Below are 23,089 nucleotides of genomic sequence, written 5' to 3'. Positions count from 1 at the left end.
CATGTTACTATCACATTGGACATTTACGTGACCATACCAAGAAATTTTGAGTCCCCAATTGTGTCTATACTGTACCATGAGTGAGCATGCTTAATGTAACAAAGTTCTCAACAGCATCAGATTGGTCACATTTCATGTCAATCAAGCGTACCTTTCTGTCAAGCAGAAGCTATTGGGAATAGGGATGAAAGCAGGAAGAATTAAAATGTTAACTGATGCATTTTGAAAAAATGACACGCCATCTACCAGCATGGCCTCGAGCGATCGACACATTGGGCACCCCTGACTTAGGTAGTAAGTTCCGCATTTTGTTAATGGAAAATGCCATATATATTGCAATGGCAGGAAGTCTCTATAAACCAATGGCTCTTTGCGCATCCAGCAATATTCTAGACTGATTTCATTCAAGGGTTACCCACTGTAACCCATGGCATTACAGCAGAATCAAACATGCTTTGAAAGGTAGCGTCTGGTTCAAAACATAGCTCAGTTATAACTGATACCTGTAAGAAATATTGCACTAGACCCCAGGAGAACTAAAATCCACAAGGCACGTAGTCCAGATAGCATCTCTGGGTGAATGCTGAAAACCTGTACAGAAACTCTCTTGCTCTCTCTTTCAAAAATCACTTTATGCCGCTATATTTCCCAACCTGCAGAAGGCATCCACTGCAGGACATTTTTCCATTGGATACTTACTGAAGCAATTCAGGCTAATTACCTTTCATAGGAGAACAGCAACAGTGCCTGTCCACCACCAGGAATCTGAGCAGGCAAGTTACCATTACACCACACTGCTGTCCACCACAAGTCAGTCAGTCAAGTTTATTTATATATGGCATTTTCATGCAATTGTGGCTCAACATACTTTAACAAAATAAAATAATAAAACAACAAAATAATTAAAAAACATATTAATAAAACAATAGATAAAATAATTAAACATTTTTTAACCACAGGAAATTTACATTCCACATCCCTCTCATCCTCCCCACCACCCCTGCCCTCTCATCCCCCATGGTTCTACCACAATCAGCATGAACTAGTCTACCATTTACATGTAAGCTATTCTGAATAAAAAGGCCATAAGCTTATTCTTAAATGAGAGCAAAGCTGGGGCACATAGGATGGGGTCGGTAGGACGGCTATTGCATTGCTAAGGTGCATGAGCACGGAATGCCATTTCGCCAGACTTGGGAGTGAGCTCCAGGAATACAAAGAAGGCCGGTGCCAGATGACCCGAGAGATCTGCTAGGCTCATAGCTGCTAAGCATATCTGAGACATGCTGTGGTGCAAGGCCACTGAGACCTTTGACAGACCAGGAGGAAAATGTTGAAATCAGTTTGGAACTTCACAGGAATCCAACAGAGGCATTTGAGCACTGGAGTAATGTGGTCCATTTTTTTTTATTCCTAGTCATGACTCAACCTGCAGCATTCTGGATGAGCTGTGGCTGACTGTCTTCTTTGGAGACAGACAGGAATTTCAGTTTTGTCCTTGTTCAACTGTAAGAAGTTTTGTGACATACGAAAGATTTACATCATCCAAGCAGTAGAGCAAGGAGTCAACAAGACTCATGTTATCAGGGGGCAGTGAGATAAGGGGTTCCACAGTATGTAATCCGCATGGCGGCAAATGTTATGTTCGCTGTCAACAAACACAAGTTTATAAATGTATGCCTTAAGTACACTTTCTGAACTAAATCCCAGGTAGTGTACTTAAAGTGCACTTTCACTTTACTTTCCAGAAGTAAACTTAGATCACAGGTATAAAATAAAAGTATACAACTTTATGATGCAAAATTTTGAATAAACGGTATACAAATTCCGGGAAATACTTAAGGTATACCTAAAATGGGAAAATTCAGTTTTGTAAAGTACTTCAAACATACTTAAAATATACTTTAAAAATAAATTTGATGTGCTAGTAGCCTGTGCTTAAAATCAAACATTTATGTACTACTTTTTGTAGGGTAACACATGAAGCATGACTGGTAGAGCCATGCTCCTGTTAGCGATTGACCTATGACCTCTGTTAAGAAGGTCGCAAAAATGTTATATTTTGTGCCGTGAAAACTGATACTGTTTGATCAACTCAGTATCTCTGTAGTTATCTAAAGGGTTGGCGTGATCACGGAAGATTCTTTCTGGAGCCTGCCTCTATCTCCGTACAATCAGAGAAAATGCCATACTTGATTGGTTGTTTTTGTGCGAAAGATCTGTGGTCAATGCTGTTTTATTTGCAATTCACAAGCAATGCTTTTAACAAAATGCATTTTGACCAGATATTTCGATCTGCGATTAAAAATCCATGGAAATCGCTTTTGTGAAATCATTAAAAAAACAGCTTTATTTAGGGGAGAATTACACAGTCAGAACCATAACAGGAATATCACACTTACACACGATAACAACAGCAAGGTATTCAAAAGTTGGGAAATCACGCAATGAAATCTACCGATTGCTAAGAAATTAAGAGAAGATAGTCGCAATGCCTCACATACCCTGCCTAGCTGAATGCAACAAATAAAAATTTGGAGGAGAGACTTTAATAAGTGTGACTGAACTATCTGTGTCAGGATAAAAAGATAAAAACATTTGTGTTTCAGTTTTAAAAAAAGCATTGAGTCTGTGGTCTTCTATGAGCTTGCTATTGGCAAGTGGCTTACTGGTCAGTGACCAAACAAAAAGCAGACCAAATGTAAAGATTTTATAAGAGGGATTGAGAGTAACAGTAACAGTATGCTTAATGTAGACAAAATTCTTAGCCCAATTTTACAGAATCTCTAATTTTTAATCGGTGTCTCTTTGTGATCCTAACAGGAATCTCATTTGACATAGATGTAACCATTTTAACAGTCCCACATTTGACTACATTTAAGATATGCCAGGCCCATCATGTGACGAAGAACTGTCAGGGGTAAACACACAAGGCAACTTTCTAGCAATGTTATTGCAATTAATGTTCTGAGAGAAATTATAACTGATCAATGTTACGGGTCTTTCAAATGATACAAAGAAAACCTTGCAGGGGCATGGGAGCACCTAGGTTTGGGTGTAGTCCATCTTTTTTGAGAAAGACACCACGATTCCAAAATAGATCAAAATCGTGTTGCTTCACGGGCAACACATGCAGACTTCAGCCAACTGTGTAGGGACAGGAGATGAGAGAAACGTCGAAACCCAAGAAAGCGACAGACACGCAGCTGTTTGGGGTCTGGATTAGGCATTAGGACACTGGATAAGGAGGACTGTGCTTGAAAAGTCACCAGGGTAAAGCCCATGAACAGACCCAGTGGAGGTTCAGAGGAAATGTGCAGCTGTGTGCCTGCTCCATAAGCAACAGAACATCTGGAAGTGACAGGGTGAAAAATACTAGAACGTTCTTTGATGATTTTAGGTTGGCTTTCAATACCTTAATACAAAACTTCACAGTAGAAAATCATCTGTGACTGACAGAACACAGTGATTGTCCCTACACATAAACTCATTAACTTTTACACCTTGAAATTTTGAAAACACTTGACGGCCTCGATGCGGTCCGTTTTCTTTCTCCTGCCTTACAAATTCCGCCCTTGCAGTAAACACACAGACCCAGGCTGAATGCAAACTGTAAAAAAAATCATAGTGACCCAGGCATCAAGCTGTGCATAGCCACCATCTGCCATACCACTTCAGGGAGACTATGGGAGTCAAGCGTAAAATTATGGGCTCTTAAATCATCCACGTGTTAACAACAGCTTCTCCATAGCTACCTGCAGCAATAAATAAAATTACCCCCGTCTCAGTATCAACTCCCAGGGATGGCAATGCGCAAAAACCTCTGCAAAACAACTGCAAAGACAGCCAACAACTTTCAGAGCTGAACAGGTACAATTGATTACAGGCCACAGTTTAGCACTTTACTTACCCTCCAGATATATATTAGTACTTTAGAAACTATTCAATATTGAATAATAATGTGTTTAATATGATTTTTCCTCCAGAAAAAGGTTCAATAAACTGCTGAAAATGCATGTTTACACCTTTACCCTCTTTGAGAATGCAAAACGGATTCCCTCTATGCAGTCAGGTACATCCACATGATTATTATAAACACATTCCACCTTTTTTTCGACCTCAGGACTGCATCCTAAAACTGCGCAGGCTGCCACTGTTCGCAACAATGTCACTAACTAGTCAGCTTTCTGTGCATGAAAGTTTCAGTTTACCATATCACTCTCCTGTACTTTGCATATTTTTGCATAGTGGACCAACTCACATTTCGGGGAAGTACAGAGAAGCTCTCTGTCTACAGTTGAAGAATGTGAAGAAGGCACTCTGGTGACAAGTTCTGCACAAAATTCTATCTGTACGGTGAAAGTCAAGCTTCCAAGAGGAGTTAACCTTTAAAAAAAACACATTTTTGACAGAAGCATGTCTTTAAATGAAATACACTGGGCTTTCATGGCAACACGTAGTAGGTTCACATTTGTAAAGGCATCATAAGGGGAAATATTATTAAACATTTGCTCACAAAACATCACAGTATGTTGTACACATCTCTGTTAAACATTCAACAAACCAGTTTTAGTAACTCCAGAGAGAAGAAGGAAGACAATGGGTACGTTAGGATAAATACATTGGATGAATACTGTCATGACAGTGTTACTGTCATAACAATGTTACTTATTCAAATGTTTTTCTTGCTGGGCATTAAACGTTTTTTGGACAATAAGAGGAAAAGCCAACTCATACAGCTCTCTCTCTCTCTCTCTCTCTCTCTCTCTGTAGATCCAGGCATTGGGGTTGGGTGTCCCTTTTGTGTAGTTCCTGAAAGTCTTCATCACCTGTTTGTGCAGTGTCCAAGGCTGATAGAACTACTCAAGAGATGGTCCTCCTTGTTAGGGGTTATTTTCCCACTATAACTTTTCATAACGTGGCTTAAATATTCACTTAAGACCAGACCAAAGATTATCCTAATTAGTTATCTGGCACAGCAACACTTGCTATCAGGAAGACCAAAGAAATTTCGCATCAGGGCTCTGTAGATGTTGTAGAAATGTTTAAGGGCCTAGCTGCTGCAAGACTGAGGGTAGAATACTCTTACTATAAACACATACCAACATCTTACACATACCAGCAAAAACCATGTTAAATCCCAACAATTTTAAACAGAGGAGAATGGAAGCAATGGATAGTGAAGAAAGGAATAAACATTTCAGTCTTAAAGACCATCATCGGCACAGCCTAAAAGACTGTCATCAGCAGTTCCACTGATGATAGTCTTTTAAACCAAAACACTTGCACCTTTCTTCATATTCACAAAATTTACAAATGACATATTTCATACTTTGTGGATAAAATACCCTTTTGCAATTATAGTGCAGTGACACTATGTTTTTCATGGAATATAAAGTTTTTTCTTTTAACAATTTAATAACAAATCCATTACATATTAAGAGGATCATAGACGGGAAGGAAGTAAATTATTTTCCTTGGAGCTATAATTCAGACTTGTTTGGCAGAGCTAAAAAATGAAGCAGTCGCCGATTTCAAAATACCTTAATTAGGAACGTCTATTTTTCTCAAATAAAGCCATGCAATGTATGCTAATTTGCATATTGTACTAGTATTATCATAATTAGAGGAAAATTGTTATATTATTCAGTAATTTTTACATTCGTGAAAAACATACCGTTTTTGCATATCCATTCACAGCACTGTGAAAATAGGCCAAAGTGATTTGGCTTATTAGTCATACAGTGCCTGGATCTGTAAGAAATGCTGAAATGAATAAAAATGACTGCCTCTTGTTAGCTGAACAGCAATTATCCGCATGAGTTTTGTGCAGAAACTAATAACCCAGTTCCAAACATAGTGACTAGACCATTGATGCTGATTAGAAACTTTTGCAGAAAAAAAAACTCGAACCACATCTACAGTAAACACGCAATGGATACCGATCAGACGTTGGCTCTGTCCTCTTTTCATTAACTCAGCCTGACCCTTAGGACATGTGCCGACTGACCTCAAACTTTCGACTGAGAGAACATGTCAATTCTCTCTATACGTACAACAACATGATTAGTGCTCCGGGAGCCAGCAGTGTCTGTGCAGCAGTTAATTGTACATCAGACAAAGGTTGTACTGCCGGTGGTTATTCCCGATAATTAAATGGATTCCCTTTTTGTTTCAAATCACAAAGGACACTGCGCCTCTTTTCTCTGTGTACCACCGGGCCCCAAACCACAGCGCTGTCAGAAGGAGACAACACCTCACTGGAGAGACAGTCACCTTGTTCTCTCTGTTCTCAATGGAAATAGCTGAAAATTCGTTCAGTTGTTAATTTACCAGGTTAATGTGCCCATCTGACCGAAAAAAGGAATAATGTGAAAAATGAAAACAAAAAGAGCTGACTTTTCATTGTAGGGCTCACCACTGTACAAACCAATCCACATCAAATCCCTAGGATAGCCTAGGAGGATTCTGCATTGGGGGTTGCCATTTTCATGAAAGACACAATATTTTCAGGATTGGGGTCTTCAAATGGTGTTGCTGTAACCCGTCAATATTAGCAGAGCCCTAACTTCTGCATCACTTAATCTTACAAGCAGGAATCATATCTGTAAATTATGTATTTTCTTCCGATCTAGGTTTTGAAAATTATCATGCCACTCACTAGTTATTTGTCAAAATATCTGTTTAGGGAGTGAGTCTGAACATGATGGCAGGGTGAGAGGTTAGCAAGAGCTAAGATGTGCTCAAGAAAAGTAATGTCAGTTCTGAGCTAACAGCCTTAATCTTTCTCATTTCAGTTTTGAGCCTTGAGTCCAACTTCAGGTCAACAGGTACTATCAGCTGTTCCGAATTTTTCATTTTTAACAATTTTCTGTTCTCATCGTTAATTAATTCCCTGTGAATTAGCCAGCAGTGCTGCGATATTTATTTTCAATGTCAAGCTGTTGGTAGTCAGCTACTGGTGTATTTTCAAAGACAAGATACAGCAAGTTTTGTTTGAAGTAGTGAATTAAACTTCCGTCGTTAATGAGTATGTACTCATTAACATCCCAGATGGGTAGACTAAAAGCTTCTCTTTTTGCTTATGGTTTTTCATAATTAAAAGAGACCTAGGTAAGGGAATACAAGATAACCCAGTCTGAGCATATCTAATAAAATGGAAATGGACTTTCATGCTTCAAATGAAAGCTTGAAAAACACAATGCAGCACACAGTCTGGTTGTCTACATGCAGGTCTACAGTACCCTCTCCACTAAATTCTTTTCATTTTCTGGTGGAAAGATTAGGGTTGAAGCATGCCCTACTTTGGGCTTTTAGTAGTTAGTTACTCATGCCATCTCAATTCCTTTCAGTGATAAGATCAACAGCGCCAAGTCCTCTAGAGGGAATGACTAAGATTCCCTGACTATTACGTGCTTCTTGACCACTGGATTAGCTATGCTGCGACAAAAATTTAACAGAAAATATAAAATAAAAAAACTACAGGCCCTCACCAGTCATAGATGAATTATTTTGATTTTACTTACTTTATACTATTGGCTATTATACTTTTTTAGCGGTTGTTAGCAGTTGTCTACCATCTTGTCTACCACAGTTGGATGTGTCAAAATTGGATGTTGTAGGGAAATTCAAAATTGAATTTACCTGTCCCTGTAATGCATCTACCTTGTGTCCACTGTACTGACTGATGCCCAGAGAAAGACTGAATAGATCGATAGAATACCAGGTAGAACGTTACAATAATCAGTGTTAATCCCAGCATTGCTGTGATATTGTGGGACTGTGCATTAGGAAGTACACACAAAAAAATTACGCTACCCTTTAAGATGAGTCACCTAGCATGAGAAATGGCTTGCATGTCATTTTTCATAAACATCTACTGCAAGTCTTTTTTTAACACCATCGCACCAAACTCCCTCTTCTGAAAGCCCTCGTCAAGCACAGATTCATCAACCGTGAGCTAATTCAGGAATGTAACCCCTGTGGTCAACTGAGGACCACTGAACTGCATTGTGTTGTTTCTTAAAAATCTTTAACAACCTACCTCAGTTTGGTGTGAACAACATACATTGGTTTGAACCAATAACACACAGCCAGTAAGAACCTCCACGGTAGACACTATATGCCCATAATATAAACCTTTCAAAATGAATTTGAGCATCAATACACACAATTACCACAATGTGCGTGTGGAGAAACATTCAGGTATTCTATTCCCTGTAGAGCCACACACCCTCCTCACAACCTCCTCCTTGAAAAAAAAACAAAGAGAGGCTCTAGGGAGGTTTGCAGCGCGAAGTTTGCATTGCTCTGGGTGAGGACTCCTGTGCTCTGTAGAACATGGCCTGCGGTGAGCATGACAAGCCCCCCTCTCCCGCCCCCCCTTTCAAAAAAATTCGGTACTGTAATACTGCCAGAGAGCAGAGACACAACTCAACAGAAGGAATGCAAGGCATTTCCTTTAATGTCCTTTGGCTATGCTGGGTCAGAAGACCAGCTCTCGGAATGATCAAACTGCAAGAGAACAAAACTTCCTTCACCAAAAAAAGAAAAATAAATAAAGCTTCATTCCTCTGTCTGCCCCTCAATATAAGTCTGATATACCAGCTTTAAGAATATGTTATATAATGTCTGCAATGCATTACCTACTTCCCTTCTAACAGATAGAGAAGGGCTTAAGTCTCAACTCTGAACTGAAATTACAACTTTGAATGGAGATGGGGTCATTACTTTTTTAGATAGTGTACTGTCTAAAAGTATGACCTATGAAATTATTTTAATACGTCCATTTCATTCACAGAAACTGCAGGAGATGATGAGAAAACGGTAAATGCACACTGCATGAAAAATCCATGAATATGTATAATTTACGAAAACAGAATCTGAAATGCCGTGCAGGGGTTCTCATGCTTAAATGTATAGACGATCATCATTTCACAATGCATGCTGTTCCCCCAAAAGGAGAATGTTTAAATGAACAGAGCCAGTCCAGTTTACCGCTCTCTGTCTGTCATTTACCTGTGAGCTTTAATTAAAATTTTATTCTCCCCTTTTCTTCAGACACACGGTATTTTCAAAGCTATAAAGAATGCAACAGAAGCTTGTTAGTAACACTTTTAAATACAAAGGGTGGTCTTCTTTGTTTTTTTCTCCTTAGATTTTCTCCCACAAGTTCAAAGCATGTAGTTTTGCTTTAGACATACTTGCAGGCCACTGTATTTTATAGTAATTATGAATAGCTGAGATAGAAATGCATGGTACCCAGTATATTCGCTAGCTGCCTGTATAATTTAATGATTTTTGACAAGACTGTGGAGCTGAGCACTTTTAATGCTATAGTTCAAGCCACAGTGGAACATACATTACGTTTTACTGCTCACTTCACAGAGTGAAGGTATGTGACCTGACATTTTCCAAGACTGGGAACAAAAGCAGGAGGTCCAGGACATTTTTTTTTTTTTACCTAGTTCCTCAATAGGAATGAACTGTCAACAAAAATGCACTTTAAGAATACTGAACTAATAAATAAATAATTTAATGTATACAATGCAGAAATGACCTGTCTCATTCAGTAACCGTGATTATTTCCAGCTAAGCTAGACAACCTGCATTTTTGCATCAGGCCTACATGGCATGCATAAATACATGGGAAGTAACACTTAATTAATTATGTAAATACAGAGAGCATCCATTAAAGTAACCAAATGTTTGTGTGCGTGCGTGTGGGTGTGTGTGTGTGTGTATATGCGTGTGTTTGTATGTTTCCCTGATATATTCCCCACACAATACTTTTTTATTCATGCTACATCCAAAGAGGCATCTTTTTAATGCAATTTAGGATCATTACTGTTAATAGCGTGGTACCTGCTTCTTTAAAACATGTGCATTTACATACCCATGTGCACTGTATGTGCCATAATGAATATTTATACTTGTGGGTGTATATATGCATGTTGTATTTTACATTATGTTGACAGATATCTCATCCTTCACCTGCAGGGAATTGTGGGAGGGGTAAGGGGTGATGGAATGTTCAAGATGGGGAAGAATATGAGCTGTATATGTATTCGTATATAGTGTCTTTTTGGCTGGACCGCAACAGCGGGGCCAGCCCTACAAACGGGAATGTCTGTAAGTGAGTGACTGACTGACTGACTGAGTGATGAAGTTACACCATTGGTCGGCCACATCACGTGTTAGGCCCAGCCATATACTAGGTTTTAATCTGGTCTTGTTTTATATGCTTTTAACTAAAATATACCAGGGAAAAGAGATCACCTTCAACAATTCAATTCAATCAAGCTTATGACTTCTGAAATGTGTGCACTGTTTAAACTTCTTTTTACAGCGTACAGTGGAAGTGTCACCACACAGAACCCAGAACTCACAAAATTTCTGCATAGATTTTCCAACACCTTTTGCCTGTGGGAAATGAAATATTCTTCATGTAGTAGATTTCAACCTCTCTTTCCAGCATCCACTCTTGGTGATTTAAAAGTGTAGATGTTGGTAACAAATGTATGTTGCATTTTTAGGGCCTTCAGCACAGTGTGTTAGGAAAAAAAAACACCTGTCCTGTGCTTTCTGTCATTTAAAATTTAAAGGCCATGCATTAACTCAGCTTAGCTTTTTATAATCAACATAAACACTGGAAAAGCCAGTAAAATCGGTGTGTTTCCATGGTGACATGACCCGTAAGGCAGAGGTTCCCCCATTGCTATTCAATCAAGACAGGCTGCTTTAGCTTGAGAGTTCATCTAATTTTCAGCTTTTTGGACTAGGTTGGTTTTTAATCTCTGAAATCCTGTTTGGAGAACCCGTTGCCAAAACACAGCAATGCACTCCTTTTCCCACTTGACTGGTGTTGAAGCCGATTATGTGTCCTGTGGTTGGGTGTGAAACTTCAGGTTGGATAGTCATCATTCCAAAGAGCAAAAGGCTTGTAAATTCAAGAACCTCGGACATGAAGGTATTTTAGTACAGAGTAATGCAGGATCAACGTACATAGATGCTATGGCCAATACCGCTCTGCTTGGCCACAGCCAGCACTGGCGTGGACAGTTTGGTTCCAGACGTTGAGGTGTGTCACGAGTCCACAGCTTCAGCTGGACAGCCGCTGCTAGACATTCACCAAAACATAAAAAACATATATAACAACATAGCATCGGTTTTAGTGTCGCTTCACCGATGACCGATAAAATACCAAGCTGATTTCAAATTGCTGCCGTTAACCTATCACACCTTAAATGGGCCTGTGTCTACTTATTTACGGGATCTCCTAATCCTCCACAATCCTTCAAGACTGCTCAGCTCACAAGATGTGCTTCACTACTGGTTCCCACAGTGCAAAGTCCCAATACTATTGCTTACCAAGGAATCAGAAACAATATCCTGCCATTCATAAAGTTGTGTCTCATAATCTACATGGATGTTAAGATGGAGGCCATTTATGGCATTTAAGAATACTCTCCTTGCTGTTGAATCCACGGGTGCCAGGTTTCACCCACCTTGCTAATCCCTGTATCCCTGCTAATGCTGCTGTAATTGCAACTCTTACAGTAAAAAGACATTGCATGCATGCCCATCCGCACTAGATAAAATAAAGAACACCAACAAAAAAGAGGAAGAATAGTCACATTTTAATCCAAAGTCCACTGTCAAAAATCAAAGGGCATACCTGTAGTGTACTTATAGCAACCACCAAAATAGTTTCAATGACGTGTTTATATTGTTTTTCTGTTTGAGCCATTAATTTGATGAAACATTAGCTAAGCTAGCTATCAATCGCTCTATTGCTGAAAACACATGCTTCTGCAAAAATGTCAAATAAGTCTGAGCATAAGAAAGTAAAACACAGTCAATCAAAACTTAACTTCAACATTAATGTTCCATCCTGGCCATCCATAAACCAGCTGAAGCAGGGCAGCAGCCAATCAACACACCATTTAAAAGTTCATATAAATTGTTTAACCCCTTCAGTCACACCGTCACACACATTTTCTCTCAATATTCCCACTTCCACTGTGTTTGAGCTTCTGTTATTTTGTTTCAGTAATTTTTAGAGTATTTCTGACTCTTGAAAACAAACTCCCAAGGGTTACCTTTCAGGAGCAATCAGGATTATGCCTGCAGTCAAAGGATTCAAGAATAGGAACCGTTTTATACACGGTATGTCACTTTCATGGTTGTGTTAAAAAATGGGCTGATAAAGAAGATGTTAAAGGACCATACCGGTATTTTGCATGTTAAAGCCTATTAACAACAAATTTCCATGCTAATAATTACATCAGAATTAAGAAGTCATGGATGCTTGAATTTTGTTCGTGAAACAGTCTGTTCTCTGTGGACTAATTTCTGGCAGAGAAACATTCTATTCTGTCTTCAGGAAATGTGTTACAACTGAAAGTACATGAAGCGTAACGTAATTACAGAAAATGTCATCGATTGATTAAAAGTTTGGTCCTGTATTTACATTTTTGTCGTCTTGCCTCACTCATCTAATCAAAGAGTACTTTAAAGTGAGGACTGATGCTGTTCCGTAGCTACGCAAAAAAAAATAAAAAAAACGAGTAGCCAAGGATAAATAATTTTGGCGAAGGAATGCGTTGATGAAGAAGTAGGAAGGTCAGTGCTTTTCTGATTTTTCATTAAATATGGCTTTGGGATAGAAGATGTGCAATTATATAAAATTGCTTAGCTAGCAACAATTTTCTTTATTTTATTTTGGTCCCCGCACCTCTGAAATGAATCCAGCACCCCTGGTTGAACGAGTAGCCTAAGAAATGAATCATAAAATCTTAATTTAGAAAAATCTAAAAAAAGAAAAATATCTCACACACAGTATCACGCACCCAAGATAAATTTGCTCCACCAAGAAGACAATATTTTGGCCAGCTAAGTCTTTATCAGGTGAAGTGCAAATATGAACACAATTCCATATGTAGGCAGACCATAAAACAGCTATGTGGCTGTGGAGATATGCCGCAGATTTGACTTTAGTGCGATATACAATTCACCCTCATAGTTACGGCACACATTCTTGGACACAATCTCGCTTTTTTTTATTCTAATGATAAAGCCTGTCCCTGCTGTGGCTAGAAGTGTTGCACACCTCATTATACAGTGAGCTCAATTGTCTTGCCCTCCTATTTGTGACCACTGCGTTCCCCATTTTCTCTCTCACCAAGGTCACTAAGAAAGGCCATTCAGCCTGCACTGGATCACACTGTGTCACTGAATAGCTAGCAAGAAATTGCATTCATAATCAGTAAAAAGCCGAACCTCACCAGTTGGCAAGTCATACTCTGTCAATGGAAAATATTAATGCTCAATAAAAATGCTGGAAAAAAAAACTGGTATTTGTCGATAGCATTTGGGTACTGCTTGTGCACCAATTTATAATTGCACGTAATTGTTAATCATTAAAATTCTAATTGGAACAATTCAGGAACCACACTGGGCTGATAATTAATTAATGCTCGACGGGGGCCCGCGTTCTATGTTTTTAGCACCAGCATAAAACCAGGGCATAATCGGCACCACCCGGTGACCTAAAAGCTTGCAGCTTGGCCCAAGGGGATCCCAAAGGTCACTGTCCAAGGGGACTTGGCATCACAGTTCTTCCCCTTGAATCTTTGAATGCCAACGGGCACATACATGCACACACATACACACATGCGCACGCACATGACCTAAATCCTTGTGTAACGGACTTGTTCTTGCACTCTGCTTTCCTATGTTCCTCCCTCACCCGTGGCAAACACAAAAACAGACTGAACCCCACTCCGCACAATCACAATCATATTCTGTTATTTTGCAATGGCGTGCTTGTGTTGAGCAACGTCTTTATTTTTTAATGAAACTTTCATTTCATTTTTATCTAACGCCGTATGTGTTCAGTGTGATAACATGCTCATTATTATACTTTTTCTATTCCACTACATTCCAGAAGTCCGAACTTCAACAACAAAAAAATGGACTGCAGTGTTATTCCAGTTTTTAATACACAGACTAAAAATGAGTTACAGTGTTGTTTTTCCCCACCCTGGAAAACACCCACCATGGTGTTTTATCTGAGGTCTGCACTCGTCTTCAAGTGCAGACACGACCGGAACCTATTTTGACTCTTAATGACACATGCCATTTCTACAGATAGCACATAGTGGTTAGTCTCAAAATCAAACAAAAAAAATCAAGTGATCTCACCTCAACAGATGACAGCTAGCTACATGTTTATGATTTGAATCACCCTTTCTCATAAAGATCAAAATTCTGTGAAATATCAACAACAACAGTGTATGAGAACATAAAACTTCTATAAAATATTTCTGAAGAAATGATGAAACAAAGTAATTTCCTCAGAGACGAAAGGAAGGTTTCAGTGTGAAGGGTTTAGTAAAGATGATTGGCATCCCACAGCCAATAACCAATAAGACGTAATATAAAACCTTGGGAAACTTTGTGACCTGTTCCAATAGTCTTCCTACAAAAACAATTTATGTCCCAAGAACCAACAGCTGCAAATCTTGTTCTATTAAATGTATAAAATATAATAAATAATGTCAAAACTGTGATATAATGCAAACCCTTGGAACTAAAAAGAGTTTTTTTTCCCCTTTCCTTCCCTCTTTATTTTGTTTTTGTTTCTACTTGGTGTATGCCTTTAATATTGATGGGGGACAATGGGATAGCTTAATGAGCATACCCACAACCTCTGAGAGGACTTTTTTTTCTCACTATTAAAGTTACAAAAGGTAAAATTTTAAGAGTTAAAGAATAAACATCAAGCTGTCGTATCAAAGCACATGAAAGCTTCTAAACATCCGCAGGACAAAGCTGGTGGCCAGAATGCCAAACTGATATACTGCCTTCCCTTTATATTGTGAGAGAAGAGGTCATTTAATGCGCAGCAGTAATTCCATAGCACGCCTGTGGACCACAGACCACAAAAACACCAGCTCAACTACTGAGTAAGAAATATAATCTCTGACGTGATATGAGGAGCATTACGACAGCAGGGAAAAATTTGAAGGGGGGTGGGGGGGGGGGGGGTGGGGCTGATCTTGCAGAGAACAGAGGCTGTGTACACGTGAGCAACTGTAGAGAAAGAAAGGTAACCAATGAAATAATTGCAGTCAGAGTAAAGACCTGTCTTGTCCTGATGATCGAGATACCATTTATCTTTTTTCATGCCATAACTGCAAATCTGCTGCCAACATTTCAGCTCCTCCACAACATGCGACCATGGACCAACACAGTGATTACAAGAGAATGTATCCATCAGGAGTCTTCGGACAGCTGGATTTGCATTCTAAGAATAATATGAAACATCCAATCAGTTAAAAGGTGTTCTTATGTTTCACATTAGCCTAGTCCAGGAGAAAACCCATAAAGAAGAATTATTCAAGGTAAAATAAAAAGACATGTGTTCTCTCTAGAGGTCAGCCAATACATCAGCCTGTCGATATCTGGCTTTTGAGGTGGTCAGCATCAAACAATGATGCAGACTTAGAGCTCCCCTTAGGCCAGGGGTCCTCAATCTTATCCAGAAAGGGCCGGTGTAGGTACAGGCTTTTGTTCCAACCAAGCAGTAACACGCCTGCTTCTACTATTCAACCACTAGAGTCTTTGCTGAGAACCTCAATTAGTAGAATCAGGGGTGTTACTGTTTGGTTGAGACAAAAGCCTGCATGTACACCAGGCATTTCTGGATAAGATTGAGGACTCCTGGGTAATTTGGCATCTGCAGGTAACCTTATGCCTACCGCAGAACATGATGCGATGTTTCTAGCCATACCAGCTGCTTGAGATGAGAAGTTAAGACTATATATTCCTTGCTTTGGAATCTCTATATAAATCATTTCTTGACATTAACATCACGTACAAAATGTAAAGTATAATTTAAACAATTTTGCACCATTAACGAGAAACGTAACTCTACTTAACTTTTCAAAGTTTCAGCACAATAAAGGTAAGTGGTTTTCACACATTGCTATTAGTCTAGCTTACTCAACACAAACACAATACAGAATAGTGGTAAGGGGAGACAGTACAGTGAAGAGAGATTTCACCACGCCATAGCAACAAGAGTGACCCTTGCCTAAGCCTCTCTACATTCAGTTTGTTGGATCAGTAGCACAATCACCACTCCACTTAGTGTAACACAGTCGCTGAAAAGAAAGTTGACAATAACTTTGTATTTTCTTTTCCTGTAATTGCATGTTGTTGTTACAGTACGTCATCATAGGAAAAAATTCCACTGGATAATGAAATGTGAGAAGGTTAAATTGCTATTTTTAAATACGATTTGTGATTACACTTAATAATGGCAGAAACTGTTTCAGCTCTACAAAAAATGTAATACTGTCTGTTTAACTGCATAGAACTGGCAGCAACTGCACACAGCAATAGCTTAGCACATGCCTAATTGAATAATGTAGTCTCAGTAAAATAGAATCAACATTTTACTTCAGGATATAGCTATGATTTGGTAAATCCATACACAATATATTAGATTAATTGCTCTCTTATTGGATATTAAATTTTACATTAGAGTCAAGCCAAATCATAACAGTTTTATACTCAGATCTGAAAAAAACAGTACTCTAAAACAAGCAAGAACCGTAAGTGGCAATTGACTAATTTTTGAGCGTTACATCCCATACACAAATTTCTACTAATTTAACTTTTTAAAAGCTTTTATTTTGAAACTCACTGGATATGTTTACCATAATTTATTTTAAGCACAGCTGCAATTTCATTGTATTTAGGTGAAAATAGTGGGTGAAAATATCACTAAACTTCCTTGGTAAAATGTGTCATTTCAGCACGTTTCATGCACAATTAGTCAGTTATTCTACTGGAAAAGTGATCTCTGTGGTGTTCTGTTGAAGTAAATCTATTCTGTTTATTCATAGTCCAAAAAAGTTGCACACAAGATATTAATAAAAGTTCAAGTTGCTTTCCATTTTGGAGGGATAATTGTGCTGCTTATCTTGATACTGACTCATTAACCAATATGTTTCATGTTTTCCTAAATTTTCTCGTTTCAGTCATCAACTATTTAGCTTGTTAGCATGTGAATGTGTAAATACAGTGTACGATCCGATCAGCGCTATCATTTTGTTGATTGTTACAATTAGTTTGGGAGGGGGCCTATATGCTACTGTGACATTAGGTATAAGCAAGCTGTTACTTGCCAATTGTGGATATTTAAAACAGTAGAAACAGGCTTTGCTGGTGAACCAATGTGGAGTCACAAAGGCTTTGACCAGTCATCAACTCAGAACATTTCCATGTTTGTTGTTTGTAGAGCAAGCGAATTAGCCACCACATTGGGCCTAAAGATCAAAACAACCTACTGTAACTTCGAAAATAACAAAAACACAAAAAACACAAAGTTTTAAAAAGAAAAATGTGGTGACTGGTGATAATGCAGAGAAATTTTGTGTGGACAATTTATTCTGTTTCTACTACTTTTGCAGACATACGCATAAATACATTTTACCACATTTTTCAAACCATTTTAAAAAATCTTCTAACAGAAAAGGCTGCAGTTTATTTGATCGATAAGTTTCATACTTCTGAGCAAATATACTTTGTTGAGCTAGATAAATGTGTTCATTTAAATTCAATGCACAGTGCAATTCTCATTTTATTTTAAAACGGTGCACTATTAAACAAGACGAATGCACTGGCATTACAGTAGCCATAAACCTATATTTACAGGCTTTGGCTCTAGAAAACCCATCAATCAGCTCCTATTTTTCTCTAAAACTTCCTGTTGAACTTACTGAATAAATGAATAATGCATTTATTTCCTCATGCCCACAACAATGTAAAAACCACCCCCCCCCCCAAAAAAAAACGTGAGAAAATATTCATATCGTCATTGCGGCATAAAGGCCTTAATTCCAGACCCTACCGCACAGACAAGCCATGAGACCTATCCATTCCATGCGATTGAAATTAATTCAGTATGAAAAAAATTCTAATGCAGTCATTTGTGCATTGTTGTATTTCTTTCATGACTCACTTTCACAAATTAGGTCATTTGTAAGAAACACACTTAATTCACAGGATGAGATGCATGCTGCCTGAAAAACTGTGTCTAGGGATTTTTTTGTCATGGGTATATTGTGGAAAGACAAAACGCATTTTGTTTCCATTTCAAAAAACAAGTAAATAAACCGAAGACTAATGGAGATGCAGTTCCTATGTTGTACCTTATGTGATTTTTTTATTTTCTCCACTTCTAGTCAACCTGCCATCTTTAATTCAGGGACAAAGAAGTGAAATCAATAATATAAAGAACCTGTAAAGATTGATGAGATACCTGAATAGACTAAAAAACAATTCTCTTTCCACCCTCTGGAATATAACGCAGCACACAATAAATAAAAAAAACACTGAAAGTCATGGTTTCCACAAATCAAAAATCCCTCCAACCAAAAAAGAAATGAATTCATACGTAAATACGCATGTTATTTTGCTGAGTTTGTGAACATTTTGAGTGAAATGAGTCCAAGCGAAATGAAATCATGTATTTTTTTTTCCAGCCAGCAGTAAGAAGGAAAAAAAAACCCAAGGTCACTACCTGCCCGTTGTAAACAAGAGGATGAAATGACTTACAGCTGCAAAGGACCTCTTTGTTTCGCGTGTCACCAGGCACTGGGGGAAAGAGCAGGCCTGGTGGCATCTAATGCACTGCAGTTTATACTGGCTGAGATTAAAATAGATTTTGCAATGAAAAGGAGGTGCTTGTATTTTCTGACTTAAAAGTCACACCAGCGTAAAACATATGCCAAGACTTAAGTTGCACCTTCGTAAAACACGCATTAACACAGTTGATTTCCCCCAGAACAAAAAAAAACACATTCCATCGCCTTTTGTTATATGACAATCAATTCCAATATCAGGTTGCTCAGACCCCCCGCATAATTAAGGTCAGAAGGAATAAATGCAACAGGATCACAGCATCTTTGATGGTTGGCATGTTTTGACTAATGATAATAAATAATAGCAAATCTCAAAGTCTGGGGAACACCAGGGTGCCTCTACACTGAGGGTCTTCAAATCATAAAAATGAAAAAAACAAAACTGATGATTAGCATTTGAAAGTGAAAATTATATTAAAACATTTGAACAGAAAAACTGTTAATATCCCTACTATGCACACCACATGCTTTCCCCCAGACAATGAAAGCCAACAAATAGGTTGCCAACAAACCATGATTGTTTTACCACCAACACCACACCACCCCCCCCCCCCCCCCAAAATAAATGAATAAATTGCAGGTTTAACGGTCAACATTTGAAGTTCACAATTAAGTATATGTCTCTGTCAATGATTACACCCTAATAAACAGGAATAATGCCCAATGCCACAAATGACAGAAGTCCCACAGACCTATTTTTGAACCCTTGATTTGTACCCAAGATCTGAGAGACGTCAAGGCCTACCTTCGATTTTCTTTAAGGCGGCGTGGCAGGCATCTTGGCTCTGGAACTCAAAGGGGTTGTTGCACGTCCGCAGGCTGTCGCATTCACACTTCCCATCAATGATGTTGCAACCGGTAATTAGGTTTTCGTTGCAAGGTTCAAATCCCAAAAGCTGGTCGTCATCCCAGTTTTCATCTGAGTGAAGAGAAGGGAGAATTTTGTTTTGTCAGAACGTCTATATGGAAACGTTTGTCATTGTCGTAATCAGTCAAGGGTGAGTAAATTGAAACAAGACCACTAGCTAGGGCTGGACGCAAACCATTGCAAACTGCACTTCATACATACGTGAGAGTGTCCCACCAAAAAAAAAAAAACTTAAAGCAATGAAAGAAAAAGCATTTAAGGTCAATAGGAAATAACCCACTTTTAAAGGGGAACCAAACCCTGCAGGGGACATCTTCTGAAGGAGCTTATTTGACTTTGCTTCAAGCATCTCCTCCTCTCTAAGTGTAGTGTGTGAACCATTTCCACAGTTCAGGAAACATACAGCAGTCTGACAGTAAGTTAAGTTTCTACTTCACTTAATCGGCGAAGCCTCCCATGACACCACAGAAGAACCATGAGAAATAAGTAAGGTGTACATGTTCTCGGCAGTATACCTGTATATTTTTCAGAATACTTCACTACAGCGAAAGGGAATGCAAACCAGACACCATTAAAAACATCCACATGCAAAATGAAATGAATTAAATTTTGGTCGACAAGTAGCAGCAAGTCACCAAGAAAGGTCAATGTTCATGTTCTGCCTTGGTCTTCGTTTCCTGATCTTAAAAAAGGGGAATTTTAACATGCGTTAGAATGCAAATCATTTTCAGTAACTTCCCATAAAACCAGCAAACCTTTTGGATGACTCACTGTGGTAAAACAAAAGTAACTTCCTTCATTTTTTAGACCAGCAGAATCAGCACTAGGAATGATGGTACTATGATTTTATGGATTTTAAATACATTATTACTAACAAAAAAACTGCTGTTAGATAGTCCTGTATTTGGTGTGCATCATGATTCAGTGTTAGCATCGTGAGCGTGGTGCAGCATCAAACCTGACTTTGAGAGTGCCAAGCTAATGTAGCAAGGACAGTTCCAGGTGTAGGGCGGTTTACAGAAGCGTGCTCCTTATCAGACCCCCAAAGGGAAACAGACTGTGTTTACTGTGATGCCAGGGGGCCAGCAGGGGTGATAAAGAGACAGTGCTCAGTTGTAAAACATCCTACTCGATCAGCAGGATGTGAAACTTAGGTTCTCCATAATATAGTGTGAACATGTTTTGTATTGTTGGAAAGCTGATGTCATGGGGAACAAGTTGGTGTCTCAGCTACACAGGTTAGCTTGGTGTGATAGGCTTACAGAGATAGCACGAGCAGGATCGTTGATGTACTGTTTTGTAATGAGTGTGTATATTTTATCTTTGGGTATATGAGGGGAAAAGTGCAATGCTTCGGGAAGACTTGTCAACACGGTCTCCTACACATCATTTGCGTATAGCAATTCAACTACGGATATATTTTGTACCATTGTGCCATTATTGAACAGACTGTACAATTGCATTCAACTACATTCATTTTGACCTGGCATTCCTCTTTGACAATTACTGCTACACACCTAGCAGTTTTAAGGTCCTAACACACACAGAGAACTCAGGAGACCTGCACCCCGTAGTCACCTGCCTATACACTAGTGCCGTAGCAGGATACACAGGCCAGAGCCACATCCGCGTGTGGCAATAAAGACAGCGATCCATATGGAGCCACACTGCTGGTGGAAAGCAGTCTCCTGCTTCAATACAGAACTTTTAGCACAGAGGAAAGGTCAAAACACTATTTTGGAGTGAGATCTGAGGGGTTACTTACACAGGAGTTTCTCTGTTTTGCATAAAATACTTACTTTAGATATCTACTCACCAGCCTTATTGGTATATGTTCTCTTAGCAGTCTTTGACTGTAGTAGGCTAATACACAGATTAAATCCAGTTTCTCGCGAAAGTTTCATAGCGTACACATTATCAAAAATGGCTAATACAGAATTTGCCGATTTTAACCTAATGTAAAAACAATGAAAAATGATGTGTATCGATACTTGTTAGAAACCGTGTTTCATTGTCCCAATATTTTTGCGTTTAACTGTATGTGTTAATTGCAGAGAAACCTAAAGCGACTGAACAAGAAAAGGACGTGAAGGATACATGAAGTGAATTGCATATTCAAAGCAGGCTAGGGCTGCTCCATACTGCGTCAAGAAAGAACATAGAAACGAACATTGAAAGCTTCACGTAGGCAGCTTCTGATAAGCCAGTAGAAATTAAACTGCTTTTAGCCACGTTAATAGATAAATAAATAAATGAAACTGTCAGTGTGTCCGGAAGCACACTAAAAAGTGTTTTATTGTTTCATTATGTCACTTTATCAGACTCTTGCTCCCAACTCGATGACTTTAGACGGACCCAGTGTGTGGTTATAAAGCGAAAGGTGTTATTATAGTTTTTATCAGTGAAAAGCGTGTTCTCAGTAACAAAATGTGACACCCGCTTCAAAATCTTTCTTTCCTCTCTCGCACAATTCAACATCTGTGCAAGGTTTGCAGCACCAAACAGGGATTGGAACAAACTAAAATTGTCAAATGACCCGAAATCATCACTTGCCCTAACAGCAAGTGGCCTAGCAGTTTTTGTCTATTTTTCAAGTGGACAAAGCTGTTCTTTAAATGAAGAATAAAACTGACACACACACACACACACACACACACACACACAAACTCACATGCATATGCACACACACACACATCACTGTCAAACAGACCTTGTAGCATAAACTACAGTTTAAAAACTAGGACATCCAAGACCTCCAGACACTGCTATCTGAAGATAACATGGAGTCCTATTTACAGTATAAACAAATTTTTATGGGGAATTTGCAGTTTGTGCCCACATCACAGACCATGTTTGTGCGCTCCCTAATATATTTGTGCTGATAGGTATAAGAAGCATTCTGCTTGTGGCAATTTACCATATAAGGTTTGGGAATAACAGCTTATGCAGAATTCAGGCAGTGATTCTTACTCAAAACTATGAACGCAATGCACCACAATTGCCTTCTGATGAAAATCACTGTACCATGTTGTGAACCTGCCTTGGGCAACTAGCTTTCCTTCTGAACTTCTAATCTCACCATCTTACAGTACATGCAGTTGGTGGTGTACTAAGTGGCAAGGTGCCCATACTTGTCTGCCATACTCACTATTGTTTATTATTTGAAGCAGAAATACCTGCAAGTAAATAATTAAGATAATAATTTTACTATCAATGCAAATAAAATATTAAGGTTGCAGAAAGATGTCATGGTTATCATTGTACCATGGAGAGGTCGGGTCAGCTTCTGTTCAATTAATTCATTGTAACATACACTGTGACCAAAGGGTGCCCTTATTTCTTGAACAATGTATGTACATGCTTTGTTGTGGCTTTTTTGTATTACAAAAAACAATGAAAATGCATTCGCGATGATTATTATATATTTAATTTTGGACTGTATCATTATGTATTAACATATGGACAGTTTAATTCATTAGAGGAGCTAAAAAGACTCCAAAATCCT

The 23,089-nt window shown here is 38.6% G+C and overlaps 1 protein-coding gene across 2 annotated transcripts in view; it reads right to left on the bottom strand.

Annotated features, from left to right (window-relative positions):
- crim1 (cysteine rich transmembrane BMP regulator 1 (chordin-like)) overlaps nt 1-23,089 on the bottom strand; it is a 124,165-nt gene that overhangs the window by 88,511 nt on the left and 12,565 nt on the right. For both annotated transcript variants that reach the window (XM_064332978.1, XM_064332988.1), the window contains exon 2: nt 19,462-19,635. In XM_064332978.1, the coding sequence (XP_064189048.1) occupies nt 19,462-19,635 (174 nt within the window). The remainder of the gene's footprint in view (nt 1-19,461; nt 19,636-23,089) is intronic.

This window comes from Anguilla rostrata, chromosome 1 (assembly GCF_018555375.3).
Source record: "Anguilla rostrata isolate EN2019 chromosome 1, ASM1855537v3, whole genome shotgun sequence".
NCBI classification, from domain to species: Eukaryota; Metazoa; Chordata; class Actinopteri; order Anguilliformes; family Anguillidae; genus Anguilla; species Anguilla rostrata.
This window is presented reverse-complemented; position numbering and strand designations above follow the sequence as displayed.